We start from the raw sequence: 19,566 nt of genomic DNA on the forward strand, positions 1-19,566 counted from the left end.
TTATAAAATACTGCAAGGTGAGAGTAGTAGTTTATCACAGCAGTTTTTGTTCTTAAATGCTATTTGAGTTTTCACAGATGAAAGCACTTTCAGAGGCTAGAAATAAGATTGCAGAGGACAAAGGGGAATAGTTGAAGCATCAATGACTATGAATGGTGCATCAAACCGTAAACCAATCATTTTACCACAAGAAAACATGATATTCAAGAGAATATCAAGAATAGAATAGAATATCAACTATAGAATATCAACTAATATTAATGGAAATGTTGAAGTGAGAAAACTTTTACAGAACAGTAAAATTACATTATAAGCAACTGTCCCAGGAAAGACTTCCAGGAAGAAACACTTTGTAGCTCATTCATTTACTATTACTTTCCAGGAATAATAACGGACAGATCCAGCAACCAGTGCAGAAGCTTCCAGCTCCAGTGAAATCAGGGTACCTGTGCTGATTTGCACTCACTGATCATCAGGCTGCTCACTGAAAGACAGAACAGCTGAGGCTGGACAGGACCTCTGGAGACAGTTTAGTCCAGCCTCCTGCTTCTAACTGTTCTGAAACAGACTCAGGATGTAAGAATTCCTTAGAGAAACTCTGTGGCTGTTACTGAGCCAGGCAAAAGCACCATATGCAGGTATGCAGAAAGTGATATACAGGCACGCAGGGCCCATTTTTAAAGGGGGTAAAAAAATTAGTTATATATTTGATCCATTTACTCTTGAATTATCCATTGTGACAGCTCAAACCCTTGGGACTGGGCATGGATGAAGAGTAAGGGACCTTAACTGCAACACTTTGCACCTCGTGCACTCCACACAGTGCAACAATGAGGCTCCAGCTCTGCACAGCTCCCAGGTTCAGGTGCTCTCACCTGCCTACCAGCCTGAGCCTTTCATCAAGAAAGCCCAAAAAACCAGCCTGGCCGAAGAGTGGTCTGAAAGTGAGGGTAGAACTCAGAGCAGACTGCTCGTTTATGAACACAAGCCAACTGGAGTAAAGTTGAGTGGAATTAATCAAGGACTAATACAATTCTTGCTAAAAATCATGGACAGTTAGCTGGATTACTCCCACAGTGGGATACAACTGGATAAACTAGAAAAAGAAAATAGATAAAATGGGGACATTTGGGACATTTAATAGGAGACTGGATGAGTTACAGAAAAACATGCTGTGGAAAGCAATCTTTGCTTGGTCCTTTGGGAGAAACTACATACACTAATAACAGTTCTTCCTCACTCCTTTATTCTGAAAAGTGTCTGAGTAAAAATGGAATTACCTTACTCAACAGAACTGTTTCCTGTTTTAACTACCAGCATTAATAATGAGAAAAAGATCCTTATTATTACTTTTTTTTATCCCTGCTCACACTGCACCAATACAGCCACTAGTGGCTCAAATGGACTGTCTTCAGATTTGACAACCCTCCACAAAAGACAGATTAATTTTGTTCCCATTGCACTTGCAATGGCAGCTTCTAGGAATAATAAAATCTAGATTCAGGTATAAAGAATCTTTATTAGCAGTATTGATTCATGAAGCAACGAGAACACACCTTGTCCTTCAGCTCCCAGGTTAATACAGCACAGCTGACAGTTAGAGAATAACATCTATTTACATGGGGTGAATCCAACCAGAAAGTCATTAGGACAATGTCATTTCCACAGTGTGCCTTTTTGGAGTGCAACCACTGGCTGGCTCCTGCAAGTGGCTGATTATAACTACTGAATTCCATGGCTCAGATTAATCTTAAGGAAATCTGAAAATATCATCAGTAAATATGCTGAATATTTGAACTGGAGTAAAAATAGAAGAACTGTCTTAATAGAACATAAATTAGAAGAGATAATAACATATTGCTAATCACTTTAAAGCTGCAATCCCTAATTAAATAGAGGATTTTCTTAAAACTGATAGTAGCACTCTCAGATATTATTAGGATGGTGTTTCTGTTTTGTAAAGACACCTTTGCAAAATGAGATCATATCTCAAGTTCTTTATCTCAAGTTTCTGGTAATATTACCTGAGTAAGTGAGAATCTTGGGCAAGAGGGAAGTCCAGTATCTCTCCCCATGTAGTTGCAGATAAAAACCCTTGAGTTTGGGGGTTTTGTTTCTTTTGCTTTGGTTTTGGATCTTTGTTTGTTCGATATTTTTTGTTTGGTTTTGTTTGGTTGGTTGGTTTTTATAATGGCAAGAAGAGCTGTAAAGTCCCTGGGAAGAGCATGCAATATACCCATTGTCTTCCACAAGACAGGCACTGTAAACAACTACAAAATGACACCAGCACCAAGAAGAGAGCTTAGAGAATAGTATAAGAACATTTCTGAGCCTTACACCAATTATGAGCCAGCAAGGCAGCTTGGACAGTGAATAAACCACATTCTGAGCCTCTCCTCCTACTCTTTTGTCACAACCTCACTGAACTGAAATCTCACAGGACCAGTTGAACTGGATTGCTTATTTTTTGCTCTCAAAGTGTTTTAGTCGGCAAAAGACAACTCTGAGTTTTACTTCCTATGATAAAAAAGTCCAGCACAGCAGTGCAGAAAGTCTAGGTTTAAGCTTTTTTAAAAAAACACCAACAAAAAACCAACCAACCAAAAAAAGTGAAAAAAAAAACTCCCAATAACTTCTCAAACTGCACTCCAGTATCTCTGAGAGGCATTACTGCAACTCATTAAACTTCTTTATAGTCTGATGTGTTACAACACATTACAGAGCAATGGTAAATAAATAACTGCTGATTTGACACTGCTTTCAACTGCAGAGCAATTCTGCTTTCCTCAATGTTACAATTAATGTCAGCAGTTAATGCCTTAAGTGGTGGAATCGGAAACTCAGCTACGATAAGCACATGCAGTCAGATTTCAACTTAAGGATATACCCAAACTGCAGCATGGCGTTAGCTCAGCTGTCCCTGTCTCAGGGTGCAATTACAGTTCTGTTGGTCAGAGCAGCAGGGGCACCATTTGTCATCCTAAGGAAGGCTGGAGTGCTGTGAAATTGGGCACTTTGGAAAAATGCAGCTGTAGCAGAACATATGTATAGGCAAGACCATGAAATGAACTGGCTTCAAGCCAGCACGTAAAGAGAAAAACAAGAGAATGTAAATGAAAAAAAAAATCATAAAACACTGTACTCAGAAGATGCTTCTATTGATATATCCTGACCAGCCTTAAAGGTCAGGATGACAACAATCTGTCTTCTCTGTGGGATTGCTTAATCAATTTGAAGCTCTTTTTTCTTCACCCTGTTAGCAACAGGTTTACATCTTTCAAATAGATCTTCTATTTTTTGCTACTTAATTGGTCTCAGGTTCCTGCGTATCTCTCTATACAGCTATAACAAACATGGGTGTGTATTTACATTCCTGCACAGACTGAAGTGGACAGAATATGAACTGTTCGGCTCTGCTCTGTAGCTCTACTGTCACTAACAGATTATTATGCAGCTGAAGACAGTTTTCTGCTCCTGGAGCTTAAGGAAGAACTGAGCTGTACTTTAGCACTGCAGTGAATACTGGAATGGGCAGAGGCTGCAGAAGAGTGACAACCATGCAACCTCAAGAAGCCCTAGTCCTTCCTCTCTTTCCCAAAGCTGAACAAGCCTATGTATTTTCTGCATTTAATGGTCAGAAAAAGAACCAGCATTGGAGCCATTCTATCTATCTACAAGATAGAGACTCAAGAACTTTACATACAAAATAACTCCCTACCATAGGCCTTTCATCACAGCTGATGAGACAAAAAACCCTTCTGTGGGTTGCATCAATGCCGTGAGTCAAAAGTCCGTAAGATCATCACATCCATCATCATCTTCCTTAAGGCTCTTTAACTGAGTGCACTTTCCTCTAGCCAAGTATAACTTACTACAAATCCTGTCAACTTCAAGCCTATTGACTGGCTTGAAGAGATGTAGGCACGTCTATCAGGTAGCGGTGTTTAGCTGGAAACAACACACCTGAGGCAGGTAAGTTTTTCTCTCAGACTGGTGTAGGATATTAACCAGGTATACATTAATACATTAGAGTTCTCCAAACACTATGCAAGAAGTAACAGAGATCAGTAGCTTCCATTTAACTGTCTACATCATTTGTCTGCTTTCTTTTCAACTATGGAGCCATAGGGGAACAGGCATCAGGGGAAATGGAGTCATGAACAAGGTCAGACCCAAGCCTCATATTTAAAATATAAATCCCTGAGGGGCAAACTTCTTTTAAAAATATATGAGAGCCCCTCCCTCCAACCTCTTCTCTCTACAGATATGCTTCATGCATATGTACACCTCCATAATGGAAGTTTTTCTATGCAGATTTATGTTGGGAAATTAATAAATACAAGTTACACATTTATGGCTGTAACACACTTCAAGGATTTTCTCCCATCTAAAGAGCAGAACAAATGCAAAGGCAAATATTACCCTGATGCATGCTTCATTACAAACAGACTGCAGAAACCATCAGCAATAAGCTATCTCCTGCAAAGAAAAGGGACAACTTCCCTCCCCTAATCTCAGTGCTATTTTTCTTCACTCAGTCAAACAGCATTTAGCAATGTTGATGTTGTGCTGTATATTTTCTTCCACCCACAGGCAACTGGCCAAGGTAAGGTGCATTTGCCCAGAGGTTTAGGTAAGAGGTATCTGTGTGATGCTGCAAATTCTGAGATACAGAAAACTGATGGGTATAAAGGAAGCCACCCCTAGCACAGGAAGAAATGCATTTGTCTGAATTTAGGTTTCTTTTCTCTTCCACATTGTGAGTAAAAATTTTAACCATAAAGCTTTGCTTTTAAATGGGATACATAAATGACTCCCAAACAGCTGTCCTACTTAACACTACTATGTAAACATCTGTTCACATTCCTGCATGCAAATGAGAACATCAGCTTGCAAGTCTCTTAGACTCAGATTAGTCTTTATCAAGTCCTCACAGAAAACACGGGGGTGGAGGCCAACAACTGTGTGAAGTGGGAGGAAATTGTTGAGCTTTTTTTTGAGAATTGATCCTTGGAGAAAAGATGGATGATGGAGACTACCAAAAACCTAACTACATGCAAAAAACCAACATTTTTCAGTGTGTTTGCTTTAATGGAAGTTTTCATTCCTATCTCTTTGTGGTGGATTCCTACTTCATCACATATTTTAACAGCTTGTTTTATAATTGGACTATGTGCCAAATTTTTATCCCCCTTTATTCAAACCATCCTTTGAATATTCCAGGGTCCCAGACCTGCTCCTGCTGAACTAAATGGAATTCTTGACATTGAGGTGAATGGAAACAGGACTGGGAAGGCTGTACGCCTCATTAGATACGCGATTCCACAGCACCCTCTAAAATTCTGCTGAACTCTCCCTTTCAAGCAAATAAAGCTGGTAAACTCAGAGGCCATGAAATGTCACTATTACATTTCAACACTTAAACTGAGGTACCTGATGAATTAGCCATCTTCTTGCCAGGCATCTTAGAAAACTGCAGCCCCTGAGGGATTTCCCCTGGCCATTACCACTTATTGCAAAGTCAAAGAGAGAAAGCTAAGGTTATTGTTTTGCCTGTGGAATCAAAATATGCTGAGAGGGCATGTTATTCCCCAGACTTAGAGGTTTATTGCATTTCTAATTCACACCTAAGGTCACCATATGTCAAGTGAGTATGCATTCTGCTACCATGGCTACTGCCATAATTTTAATTCTAATGCTAAATAGTTCTAGAATGCAACAATACCGACTTGGAAACAGTGTAATTTAGTGCTTATAGTAGAGGACTGGTCTTATGAGTAATGATGGAAAATTCCATGTTCTGGTTCTACCCTTGCATTTGTCAGACTATCCAAAATCACACAAATTATTTAATCACTATGAACCTTCGTTTCCATATCAGAAAGTCAAAGAAGTAAAAGGCCTGAACAACAAGAGCAAACAGAGCTAGTACAGCAAAAACTGCCTTCTCCATTGAGAAAAGCTAATAAATTGATCAATCTGTGATCAAATTTCATTCAGCATTTAAAAATACAATAAGAGGTTTAAAATCTGTTACTTGTGTCCTGACAGCATCTCATCATGGTGGAGATGCTTCGCTTTGCATAATGCATTAATGTGAATTTGACCACACAATTGTCATTCCTTGCCATTTAAGTAGACTTACAGTTAAGCAGCCATAATTGTCCTTTGGGTGTTATCTTAAATACATTAAAAAAGAAATTGAATGCTTTCACCACATTATAGCTGGGACACTTTTTCAAAGCTAATTTCTATGTCTGTGAATTATTCATAATACACTTCAAACAAGCTCTTCCGGATAAGGTAATTGACCTTGTCTGCATGAAGCACCTACTACCTTGCCTTGGGATAATTTAATCTACGATGTGGTCCATTATTCAAAGGTAATGTCTTTTCATTAGGTTAGGCAATATATTATCACTCAACTAGTCACCTAATTCTGCATTTAACGTATTCAAGTTTTCACTTTTTTTTGTCATAGGTTACACTCATCATAGCAATATCTCACATTTAAGTAGCATGGTGTAACAGTAAGACAGCATTCTCTTGATAAATGGAAGCAGGACTTTGAGGACTCTAATTTCAAGATTTACTTGTGCATTTTAAACCTCAGTTGGCTTTGTGTTTTCTATGGGTGAAAGCAGCAAAGGGTATCTATTCAGTAAGAGCTAGTGTAAGGTCAAAACACAAGTACAACTAATGCACCAGGTGGCAGAAGTTATGTAAATTCACATACTGTTCAGCGGAAACACTTGTGTGCTGATGAAACATATGCTAAATCACATGTATGACACATATATAACACCTCCACGGTTTTATTTTGCTGTGTAGAGAAACGCCTGGTTGGTCTGCCATGTGAAGAAGCAATTAGCAATGCTGGCTGTAGCTCAGGCTGCCTCTGAACCATTGCAGCCTTCTCTATAACAGACCATTATTAGGACCCAATTCCCTGCTACATATTCCCTCGAAAGACCTTGCTCAGTGAAGACCAAACTAACTGATTATTTTTTGCATATGCATAGAGTGAAATCTCTGAGAAAAGCTAAACAGTTTAGCACCAAACTCTCTCCTCTGCTCCAGCTACTCTGAATCACTTTAGCAGAATAAAGCAGCTCTGAATCTATTTCAGTCAGTCACTGACAAAGTCTCCTGCATCAGTAAACTCTTGAGTGGCACAGTCATCTGGAGGAGCTCCTGCATCAATCCCACTCCTGGTGCCAGCAAATGGCCAGAGATGTTATTCTAATTTATACTGCACCACTCCAGTAACCAGGCTTAAAGATCCCTCTCCACCCCTCTCTACTTCAATATTCCATGGTACATCTCTGTAAGAACTGAGTGCTGGCTTTTTCCATCTATCAGTGCTGAAGTGTTTAGATGCTGACTGTAAATACTGCATTAACAAGCTCTGGATGAACTTGTTAGCTTCTCTAAATATCTGAATTTTTAAAATGTTTCTGTGGTTTTTAGTTTGTTTTATACTAAAGTGGAATTTAATGAAAGATGTAAAAACTAAGGAGTTAATCCACCATCTTACTTGCCTAAATCAGTATAAATATACTGAATCCAATGGATCTGATCCTGCATATCTTTGAGCCTTGTAATATTTTTAGTTGAATCATTCGTTACTGTAGCTTGTCTCAAGCTGTCCATTAATAGAATGTTATAATTATGTTAGCTATTCAAAGCTTTTTAATCATGTTATATAAACACAGTTCAGTCTATGAATTGTTTATACTGATTAGATATTGTTTGAGTGCTCACTTAAAATTACGAAGCATTGCTTTAGATCAGAAATAAAGGCAAGACCATCAAACATTTCAAGGCATTAGAGTGAACATTTACTCTGAAGGTCATTGGCTGAATTCCTATTTCCATGAATATTCAGGAACAATCTGTTCATGCCTTGAAAAAATTTCTGGAAAGACAAAATTCTCAGTATCACTGTCCATAATGATATAAAAACCAGAATTATGAAAATTATCAAAGTGAAACTGAAATTCCAGTAGAACAGGAGTGAAATAGCTGATATTCATAATTTTCCATCAGCTAAAAAAAGCCAGCCAAGGGAAGTGTTGTTCCAAGCAAGATTACCTGCAACTGGCCTGGCTGCTAGATCATATTTCACATCGGTCGAGTGCCTTCCATTGTGTAACCACAGTTGTGTACTGCACATTGATGGCTCCTGTCGCTATAATATGGTTATGTTTACCCATTAGTTTCTGCTTTTGTGCCACAACCCAGCAACTGTGACATTACAATTGTTCTAATGGCCTGTTTCACTTTGTTCATTTACCTATTAATTTTGCCAATGGCATATTTCATGGAACATAAATTTCATCCTCTGAAAACACGACAACCTGTAGTACAATATGGTCAGACAGATTCTGGAGCTTTGTATGGAAGTAAAATGAACTGTCCAGGGTGGCGTTTTGGAAAGAACATACCTCCCTCTGGAGGCATTGCTTGTATCCAAGGTGATTACTTCAGCACTAACAGGATGTAATTATTCACTCAGTAAAATCCTGCCTCTATTAAGTAGGTATTCTAATGTTTCGTAGATTGACTAGCGGCCCTAGAATGTCTCACAGAGATAGTAAACAAAATGCAACACAACCTCTTTGTCTGAATCCAGAACATAATGTGCACTGGGAAGAAGTGACCTAGAAAGCTGCCACTGCTTTGAATGAGGAGGGTCTGGGAAACAGGACCCCAAAGCAGGACCAAAGAAAATTCTCCTTGCAGGAGAACCTTTCCCAGTTTGATGGCAGATATTACAGAAGGAAAACAAATGGATCAAACTGACTTTGCATTGCCAGAGAAAAAGTCAAAGGAACAGAAATAGAGTCTACTTTAGAAGACAACTTCTCCTAGAATCTCATCCTCTGCTGTTGCCTTAGCATTCAGCCATACAGATTTCTCTGTGAGAAACAGCCCCTAAACTTCTGCCATACCCCAAAGGAGTCTCATGGGGATAAAATCTGAAACTTTGAAATCATGGGACAAAAGAGAGACAAACAAGTGCTAATGTACATAAAGTATTTAGCTCAAAGGAGAAAAGGGTAACCAACATTACTTTGTCTTGTACCAGGCCTGACAATATCCATGTGGCCTGAAAATGAATTACAGACAAATCCTGCTCTTCTTTTTCCTCCTAAAAGATGGAAGGTAGATTTACATATATCTACATAAATATAAAAACACATACTTTCTCAAAAAGAGAGACCTCTGTCTGTATGAATACATAACTTTATGGACTCTACTGACCATTTGAATCACCAGATCAAGGAAAAGTTAGTATTTAAAACAAACATACCATGAGATTGATGTTACTCTTTTTTCAGAACCACTTTTCAGATCTCTGGTAATTTTTTAAAACATCCCATCATAGGCTTGGAGTCTTCAGTAAAACAAACCTATCAGACCTGAACTAGGTTCAGTAACACAGAATTGAGAAAAAGAAGATCCAGGAACTGTTGTCTTTTCCTTTCCACCAACAAATGTTACTATGAACATTTTGATCACATTGAATCAGACAGCCTGAACAAAACTGGTTGCAGTCTAAACGACTGGGAGCACTATTCATGTGCTATTAATGTAAATGTATGGAAATCATTACATGTTATAAATTAGACATGTCACTTTAAACTTTTTGGGGAAATGGAAGATTTAAGGAAATGGGGACATGGAACTAAGCATCCTGGATGAACAAAACGTCAGCACATGAAGACAGACTGAATCTAGCACAACAGCAATGGTCCAAAGATCTATGAAAGAACAGTGGGTAGTGATGAAATTCAATTGAGTTTAGGATGAACTCATCACTTTGGTTTGAGCTTTTGTTCCTACAGGGACAAGACACAAGTGGTACCTACAGAAGGCTCACACTTGGAGTGAAAGACATCAGTGGTGTTCAGCTGACAGGAAACACTTGTATGGCTCTTTTTATGGATGCAAGAACTTGGCCATTGGTTTTAGAGGGGTACATTTAAATAAGTCTAATTGGCCCATTCCAGTTTCAGGCAAAATTAGTCTCCGTTGCAGCGTGATGCCTCAATTTTCTTCTCTGCTAAAGAAGAAAGCTACCTTTAAAGACGTGCATAAATTAATTGGTTAACCTTTCTAAATGCTACTTTAAAAAAAAAAAAAAAAAAAACAAAAAAAAAAAAACACAAAAACACAAAAAAAACCACTTTTCCTGTGCAGTATCTGAATTCTGCTCGAGAGTAAAGGAAGAAGGCTCTTGATGTTGTTTTGAGTCCTGGACAGCTCAAGTGGGAATACATGCCTTGGCTAAACCAGTCTGAGTCTTTCTCTTGTCAAAAGGACTTGGGAAAGATTCAGGCTCAAAAGCTGTTTCATTTTTGTTCTCAATCTTTTGGGCCAAGCAGATAACAAAAAAAGCTTCTCTAAAGAAGGTTTTAAAGGGGTTGTTTTCTTTCAGGTCACCACATCTTTCTAAGCTACTTGTCAAGACTCAGTCAGATCTGCTCCTCTCTATATCAGTCCAGGCTGGGGGGATGTAAACAATTCTAAATTGCTTTTAGGTGCTTCTTGTGAGTGGAAGAAGTACACAACTTTTTTTCCCCAGTGTCTGGAGACATTTTCTCCAAGTCTGTTTGCTTATCCTCTACATTTTGGGGTATTCTTTTTACAAAAGGAAGTAAGAGACACTTAGAAGAGCTACTGTTATGCCTCCCTTAGCATCAGATAGCTCATGTAAGAGTATTTAGTTTTTTGCTTAGGGAAGATTTTTTGTTCCCTTGTTGTTTGAACACCAAGCAATGTCAAAATGCTGCCTTCAGCTGATTCTCATAGATTCTTTTCTCCTGTCTCTGCATTCACACTTTCAAACACAAAAATAATTTTTCCACAGGCTACCTTCAAACTGCAGTGGGGGGAAAATTCCTGGTCTTCAGATTTACAAGCAATGAATCTGAGCACTAACCTACTTATTCAGAGCAAAAAGCTGTCTTTTTTTACCATAGAGTTGTTTTTTCTTTTCCCCTAATTACTTATATGATTAAGTTATGCTATTGATCTTTTTGTGTATAGCCTCCTAACAGCTCTGTTTTCCCAGACAGGTCAAACCAATTCAAACAAAATCTAAGCATAGGGGTTCCCTCCCATCTGATTTTCTGCCGGTGCCTTGCTATGCACCTACTTTCTTCCCCAGGTCTAAAAGAGGAGTCAAATGAACTCAAAACACACACAAAACTGAGACACTACAGCCCCAAATGCTTTTTTTATCCTCAAAAATAATGTAAATACCAGTGAAAATTACTATTGCCATTTACCATTGCCACTCATGTGGCATCTCAGGAGAAGAGGTTAGATGAGAACTCTTCCACTGCTATGATTTACATCTTCTGCTTTGCAAAATCAGAAAGCATTACTCTGCACTGGCCCAAATTTGACAGACAAATTAGTTTAATGTCAGTTAGACAATCTCAGTTTAATGGAGCTCAAGATGTTTAAAGTAGGACAGCCAAAAGAAGCAGACAAATGGAAGTGTGATGAGAACACACTCCCTGCTGTGGCCCTAATGAGGGAGAAGACATACTTTTCTGCTCAGGCAGCAGTCCTGCTTTCTTCCTTGGATGGGGAACAGGTTGCTGTCATAGCTAATAACCTACTAATATAACAAACCATGGATTAGCTGTTTGTTTTAATCACCGTTATTTATTTATTGTTAACAATATGCTAAGTCCTGCAAATAATAATAATAATAATAATTAAAAAAAAGAAAATAAAAAGAGACCATTACTGCTCATGATTAAGGAAATGTTGGCTGGAATAGCTTCAAAGAATTCTGTCTTTCCCTTCTTCAAACTGTGAGTATAAATAGTTTATACTACTGGGTCTCTCAAGCCAGAGGTATCATTAAGATGTTTGGTTCTGGGACACATGTGTACCTCATAAAACTATCCATTCCCAAACTCTTATTTGGACTGCAGAATCCCCTGAACTCAACGTTTTGGTATTACTGAGCTATGAGCACTTACACAGTCCCACAGGTTTCACAGGTTGAACAAAAGATATCACTGACTTTACTCCAAGCCAGAAGTTCTTTGGGATTGAAAGTCCCAAACCAACAGATTGCAAAGGTCAAGTAAATATCTTGCAGAATCAGTTCACAGCACTGACTTCCACAATAATAGTGCATGCAATGAATTCCAGATTCCAGGCTCAAAATCTGTTGTCTAGATTTAACTGTCCTATATACCTGCATTAATTCCCCTGGTTAAGCTTCCTGTATCCTGGAAAAGTTAATTTCCTCATCAGTAAAACACAGTAGATCTATTTAGTTTGAAGTGCAAATATGTTTTCTATGTAAACTGTAAAAGGTCTCAAATGAAATGAAATTTGATAAAATAAAATAAAATAAAAGTATAATTCCAAAATTGCTTCTTAGACCTACAAAAATTAATTCAGTCAAGGAAGAGAAAAAAAGGAAACACACAACAAAAAAGCAACAGAAATATCCTGAGACAGCAGAAGTATGAAGAATGTATTTGATAGAAGCAAAGAGGAATTAACCATAGAAGCTCTCTCCTCACTACTCCATCAGTCCTCATTTTAAGAAGTATTTTTTTAAATTCACCTGACACATTGTGTCTAAAGCAAACACAGATAATGGTGCTCCAGTGTTCACTGGAGCCATCCCAGGAAGCTCCTGCCCTGCTGGTGTCACTGCAGAATCATGTCAGGCAGCATTATAAGTCTGCCCTCTCCTACAGTGGGTTTCAAGGAGTGAACATGCTTTCCTTTCACTGCATTAGAAAACATCCAGTGTCTGGCTGAGCAAGGATTTACTCCCATGTTTTTTCCATTATTTAGCCTCTTGGCTGTACTTCGATCTCAGAGAAACACAACAAGACTGGATGAGAAGTAATGGCAACAAGTAGCTGCCATTCCTTGGCAGCTGTAGTAGACTGTGCCTCCCTGCCAGCCACAGAGGATAGTACAGGGCAAGGGAGTAAAGGGTCAGAAACCGGGATTATGGTATTACCACTACTCACAGGTGTGTGCAGGCTCCATGCCAAGTTACCTCTGCCACAGCACAGGGTTTTTATTCAGCTTAGACCCCCTGCATTTTAAACAGCTGCATACAAAAAACAATGCAGCATCTTTAAAAATGCATTACTGTGGTGAACTCTGTTCCAAAATCTCCAAATATAGCACAAGTTTTCTGAAGTTGTGCTTGTGAGAAGTTGTCATTGCCAGTTTGGGGAGAGAGACAAGGTATGGTGATGGAAACACAGATGGCAAGTCAATCATTCTCAAAAAAGAGATCCTAATTACCCAAGAATAATCACAGCACACAATCCACACCTGCCACCTATCCACCACTCCTTCAACACAAGCCACTTTTTGAGGGCAGACTGCCCTGTTCTGTGCTATTTTGTGCAGTGAAAAACAGTCTCCTGGTAATGCAATAACAATTTAAAGTTATTTTGTACAAGAACAAATAGTCCCTTGGTAGTGCATTAACAATTGAAAGTACTGGAATGATAAACTGAAATTATATTTATAAGGCATAAAATACTAGTGAGCAAAACCCCATTGGTAAATGATGGCTTGTTAGGGGTCATTTTATATCACCTCCTGATACATCTACGTAAAATACTCCATCAGAACCCAGGCTTCAGACTCCTTTCTTCAGAAAGATTTCCTCTAAAGTGGTGAAATCTTGGTGCAAACCATGTCTTAAAAAACTGTGGGCACAGGTGAAAAAATACTAGAGTTAGTGAAAGTCCTAGATGAGTAACTAAAAGCACTATAAAAGCTCTGGATGAGCACAAAACTGTGTTTCACTGCATCCTGCAATATAAGAACTCAGTGCACTGAGAAAACAGTAGTTAAATACACATTAAAAAAATGCAGTTCTGTAAAACAGCAAGTGGGAATCTCCTGAAACTTGCTTTCCTAGGAGGCTGCAGGGCAGGCACCCTAATAAAGTTCAAAAAGTGATTAGACAAGTTTATGAACAACAGATCCATGGTGGATACTAAAAGGGATTGGCAATAGCATAAATGTTAATGCCCTTATTTGAGCAGCTGTGGGTGATGGGGACATATTGAGGGACATGGTAAAGACATCAACTTGTGTACTCACCTAAAGCTGCATTTCTCCAGCAGCCACTACTGAAGGCAGGGCCCTGAAGGACATTTCTTAGCACCTTATACCCTCACATCCCTGGCCTCACCTGGAGCTAAGGAGGGAGCCTGCACAGACAAAGCTCTAGCAACATACAGGGCATAGATAAAGAAAAAAGCAAAAGTTGACCTGTCTCAGCAATGGAATTAAGTCTAAATTAAGAAATGGTTATGTGCTCCCTGCTGTGAGGCAGCATTACATCTTTCCCTCCAATAGAGTGTTACAAAATGCAAATGCAGCAGTTCACCAGTGAGGGCAACCAGCTGCTTGTCGTAAGGGGTCACAGACTATGAGACAGCCCCTGGTGCAGCTTGGCACTGAGGTATGGGACTAGCTGAGAGCCAAAGGGGAGGAGAGGAGGTGGAAACCTGGGTGCAAGTCATGTAATATTGTGACTTGACAGACCATAGTTTCAGGGAAGAGGTGTGTAGTTTAGGATGGATGTATTTTAGGGTCAATGTTCGAAAACAAGGCTTAAGATGATATGGTGTAGGAATTCTACTGGAAAGAGAAAACTAAGGTAGAAGTCAGGAAAAACCCACCACCTACAGACATTCCTATTTCTTTGATTTTGCTCTTGGACTGATCTTTTATCAGTCCCTGCCTACACAAATGTGCTATGAACTTGACAGACTGTCAGCCAAGTATTGTAAAGCAAGCTATGCTGCCACTGATACAGCCGTAACTGCGCTAAGTCCTTGATAAGGTGGCTGTGAGGCAGCTTCCCAAGTGACAAGCATTTGAGCCCACCCACTGCTTCTAGAAAACTGAGCAAATTCAGTCAAGAGCTGGGGGTTTATTCAGTTAATGTTTTCATACCGTGTTGTATGTTAACAGTTTAATTAAACATGCATCTGCACAATGTACCTATCCTTGTACACGTGTCCTTTCCTTAGGTATTGCCTGAGATGCTCCATGAAGAAAGGAAATCAAAGCCCTGGGGGGCTACATTTCTTTTCATATTCTCAGAATTCAAAGAGCACATTTAGAGGCAGCTCAACCTTCCTGCCTACTGCAGTCTCTCCTGCTAGGTTGATTTGGCCTCTACTTGCAAGGATAAGTTTGTAAGCATTTCCTAAGAGTGTGGATTACTTTCCTAATTAATGCCAACTACATTTGCCGTGGTTATGTGAGTGCTTCTCCAACAGGCCTGGGAAAGTCACAGGAGACATGTGATTTCTGGTCACACAAGTTTCCTTTGCCATCTTTTTAAGAAAGCTAGCTATGCCTGGATGAACAGACATGTATTGTGGTGTTCACAAACCTCCTGAAAATCTGTCTGATGGCAGAGATGTACAAAACTACAATTCAGAGCAATTTAATTTTTGCTTTCACAGACACGCTTGCAGCTAAGCTGTAGTATGACAGGGAGAGCCAATAAGGCTGTTCCAGACAGCAGGAGGTGGAGATGAGTAAACTCCTCTGCCAACTGCCAGATTGCATGTCTGACACACTGCAGATGTAAATCCAAGAAACTCAACGGGGATACCACGCTCAGTCACACCCGCTGAGGATGTGCTTGTATCTTCAGGGCAGGAGGGAGCAGCAAAAGAGGGAAGAGAAATTCCTTGATATAAACTGGAACAATTTTATGCAAGCCAGGAGCCTCCCTGGGCTTCTCTCTGAGGCAGCCCAGAATGCCTTGCTTGTCCCATTTGCCCCATGTCAAAACTGTGAATGCCAAAATTGCTATGCAACAACATACATCTCTGCACTATGATGAAAAAGGAAAGAGAAATGTTTTTTATTGCTTCTCTGTGAAACATGATAGTATTTAGATCCTGAAGACAAGGATTTGGTGTGCTAGTGCTACCAGCTGTAATATCCTAATCATGTCTTCCATCTCTTTGTGGGAGAAAGAAAAAAAAAAAACCAAACAGGTAAAAGAGCAAAGCCCAGAATGAGAGTAAGCTCAGAAAGGAATTTCTGAGGATTTCTTGCAGGAAGAGGAACTTTTATAACTTTGTCAAGATTAAATGTACCTCTGGGAGATGCTCTTCCATCAGGCATTCACCACTGGGCTCAGTCCAGAGGTAATAATGAGTGGAGACATTCAGCAACCTGGATTAGGTCAGGTAACATTTCCTGTTGGCCTATAGATGCAGTATTGTCATTAATACACAGGCATTGCATATTGAATTCTACAGTCAGATCTGAAGTGTTGTTCATTAACAGCAATTACATATTAAGATACCCTGGCCACACAGAGGGAACACAGTGCTTCAGGCATCCAGAAGTCTAAGTCAAATGAAGAAACAAAACCCAAGAGTTTTGATCTTTGTTATGTTGCTCTGGCCCCAAATCTGGCAAAAAAACACAGGTGAGAACCTTCTGCAGCAAGTCCAGCAGAATGCCCTGAGGTCGCTCACAGTAGTAGCTCATCTTCAAGTTTAGGAATGGAAATTCCTTAAGTCCTAGAACTGTTCAAGACACCTACAGTGTTCAGCACTATTGGCCTCTAGGTTCTTCTGTAATAAAATAGTATTTCACTACAAAATAAATATCAATTAATAAAGCTTGGGGAAAATAATGTTTTTCAACAAAAATACTTAATATTCAGTTAAGAACAAATTACCCTTATCTTGTCATTTCAAGAACTGAAATGTTATTTTTGAGCATGCCTCATATCTTGTCAAATTTAAAGCCGTAGACTACTGAGAAAGCTCAGGATGAAAAAAAAAAAAAAAGAAAATTCAAAAGTGTAATTAAAAAGCAAACAAAAGGAAGAAAAAAAGAGAGAAATAATGCTGGTGTCTGCCACATGCACCACACTAGATTGTGATTTTTTTTTTTTTTTTTTTTTTTTTTTTTAATATTTCTCAGCTGGATCTGCAGTAAAGACTAAATTATTTGTGGAATTCTTGTGTGGTCAGCTGTCAGGACCACAGTGGCACTGCACCAGCTGCAAGAGCACAAGCCAGACTGCTGGACACCATCACCACATCTTTTCCCTTAAGGAATCAGCCATGGCTTTGGTCCTGGACAAGAGGAGAATGAGATGTCTGACAGAAGCCCTTTTAGCCAGTCTGCCTGTTGTTTGACAGCTTTAGCCCTGAAGATGCACAGTTTACACACTGTCAATTTATACAATATTACCTTTACTTTTTTTTTTTTCCCAAAAATTTTAGTTCTCAGGAAGTGCCCTCAGCTTTAGAGAGGCCCTACATATAAAACCCATTCACAGTGTACATTCCTGCATACACATGATGAAGTGCCTCACAGAAATGTGTATAAATACATGCAGACCTGCTCTAATATTGTGGCATTCATCCTTAAAACAATATTTTGGAAATAGCCTCTGTGGGGTTTTATCTTTATGCTGTACCAAGTGTAGTATGGGATACAGAAGCCAGCAACACTGAAAGTACTTGTAAGACATCAATTCCACTTCTTTATGAGCAGTTATGCCCACGTTTTGTTTTCCTTTCGTTCTCTACCCTGGATGCTGATATTAACATTTCATTCTTTAAAAAAAGATTAGCAATACAAGCAACTCTTGGCTGGTAAATCTGATGACAACAAAAGACAATAATTCACAGCTTTTAAAAATAAACTGACTGTAAGACATCTGATTACTGGATCCATAAACATTCAGTGTTATAATAACTTTGCTGGAACCAGGAGGGTTTTGACACATCTCATTAGGCAATGTGGTTTTAAGACAATAGGAACTCCCACTGCAAGCTCCCCTTCAGGCTTTCCATGGTCTGTCTTCTAAACTACCAACAAATTCAAGAGTTATTAATAATCAAATAATCACCAGGACAATACAGACATTACAAGCAACAGAGAAGACTTTGATGACATTCAGAAGTCTGCCCTTAACATCATTCATCTCTCCATATAAACAAACATAAAATCCTGACATCAAGACAGAGTTGACTGGAATCCAGACATCCCGAGTAGTCACTGGAAATTTGGTACTGCAAAGAAACACAAACTGGTGAGACCCTCTTCTTTCTTTTTTTTCTGTTACATTAAGCCAAGGGAAAATATTTATTCCTTCTATTGCAAGGGGATAATTAGGTTTGCCCCAGAAACTCTACTACCAAGCACTTTTAAACATCATGTTCAGGGCTATGGGACTCAGAAGAGGTTTACACTCTTCCCCTATATAACATTGAGTCTGGAGCAATCTGGATGTTTTTTATCTTTAACAAACAGGCAAAAACTGTAAATGAATAAACACTTCTATTTGCCATCAGCTAAATACACTTTTTGTGGTTTCTAGGTAGCACTTCCCATTGTACAAATTTTCAGAGTCTGGGCATGCATGAACTTACAGACTGAAAATTCCTCTGTGGAGCTCAGACCCTCCTGCACCAGGGCACAAGAAACTTGCAGTAGAATCCAAAACAGTAAAAGCTTTTTCACTCTATTCCATGTTCCTACTAATATTTGAGGGTTTTTATTGGTTTGGATTTTTTTTTCCTCCTCAGCTGCAGCGTGGCCTGCACCTGCTGTACAATCAATAGGAGTTAAGAAGGAAAGATGTGGGAGGGTGGCACTTACTCGGGGTGTTGAGGAGCCGTGACTTTTTGCAGTGGTAGGCTGCCTCCTGCTCACAGTACTCAGCACTGTTTATCACGGCCTCCAGCTGCTCTGCACTGCTGCTGTAGTTGAAGGACATGGTGTAGGGCTTCTCTGGACCAGCTCCTTGCACTCTGGTCAGCCCTGTGCTGTTGTGCTGCACTGCAGTCCAGATCTTATCTTCTGTTAAATGAAAAACGATTGAACGGGAGGTTAACAGCAAAACACTTCCAACAAGCAGGGAACAAAAAACAACTGAAATCCAACATTTTACTGCAGTGGATAGAGCATCAGCAGGACCCTGGGCTCCAAAATGGGCACTTTGTGATGAACACAAATAGGTCGGTCTTCATTAAAGGTCAGTGTGCCCCACAAAGATGTTTCTCCCTGAACCAGCTCAAGCAGACACTACACTGCCTGCTAAGCAAGAGAGAAGCTTCCTGGGAGGCACGGGAGACCTTCAGCTTCTTCTCTTAGCAGGTAGCAGTATAAAATTAGATACCTTTCAACTGGCTTTGTTCCTGAGAGAAAACATATAGTAATATGGCTCATGGGGGTAACATTCACCTTTTGCCTGAGAGCACAGCCCATGCTGTTGTAACAACAAATGGAAGCAGAGAACTGCAGCTGATGAGCTTGCACAAACTCACCACGAGCAGAAAGCACAATCTCTTGCCAGAAAGTTAAACTGAAAGTATGTTCTTACCGCCCAGCTGGAAGTCAGATCATCATTTCACTCAGTTCTCAGATTTTTCTGCATCTAAGTTGAGTGATGCCCTACTTGGATGATGGTACAGAACGCCATATGACTTGGCATCTGTAGTTAAATCTAAATATTGATGCTTTTCCATGCTGGGGAACCCATTCTCATTTCCT

The 19,566-nt window shown here is 39.5% G+C and overlaps 1 protein-coding gene across 1 annotated transcript in view; it reads right to left on the reverse strand.

Annotated features, from left to right (window-relative positions):
- Positions 1 to 19,566, reverse strand: part of CNTNAP5 (contactin associated protein family member 5) — a gene marked incomplete at its 5' end in the record, with an annotated part of 262,361 nt that overhangs the window by 55,057 nt on the left and 187,738 nt on the right. The window contains one exon of the mRNA XM_083865251.1: positions 18,673 to 18,873. Within this exon, the coding sequence (XP_083721377.1) occupies positions 18,673 to 18,873 (201 nt within the window). The remainder of the gene's footprint in view (positions 1 to 18,672; positions 18,874 to 19,566) is intronic.

The sequence above is a fragment of the Zosterops lateralis genome, assembly GCF_965231275.1.
Source record: "Zosterops lateralis genome assembly, chromosome: 7".
Taxonomy (NCBI): Eukaryota; Metazoa; Chordata; class Aves; order Passeriformes; family Zosteropidae; genus Zosterops; species Zosterops lateralis.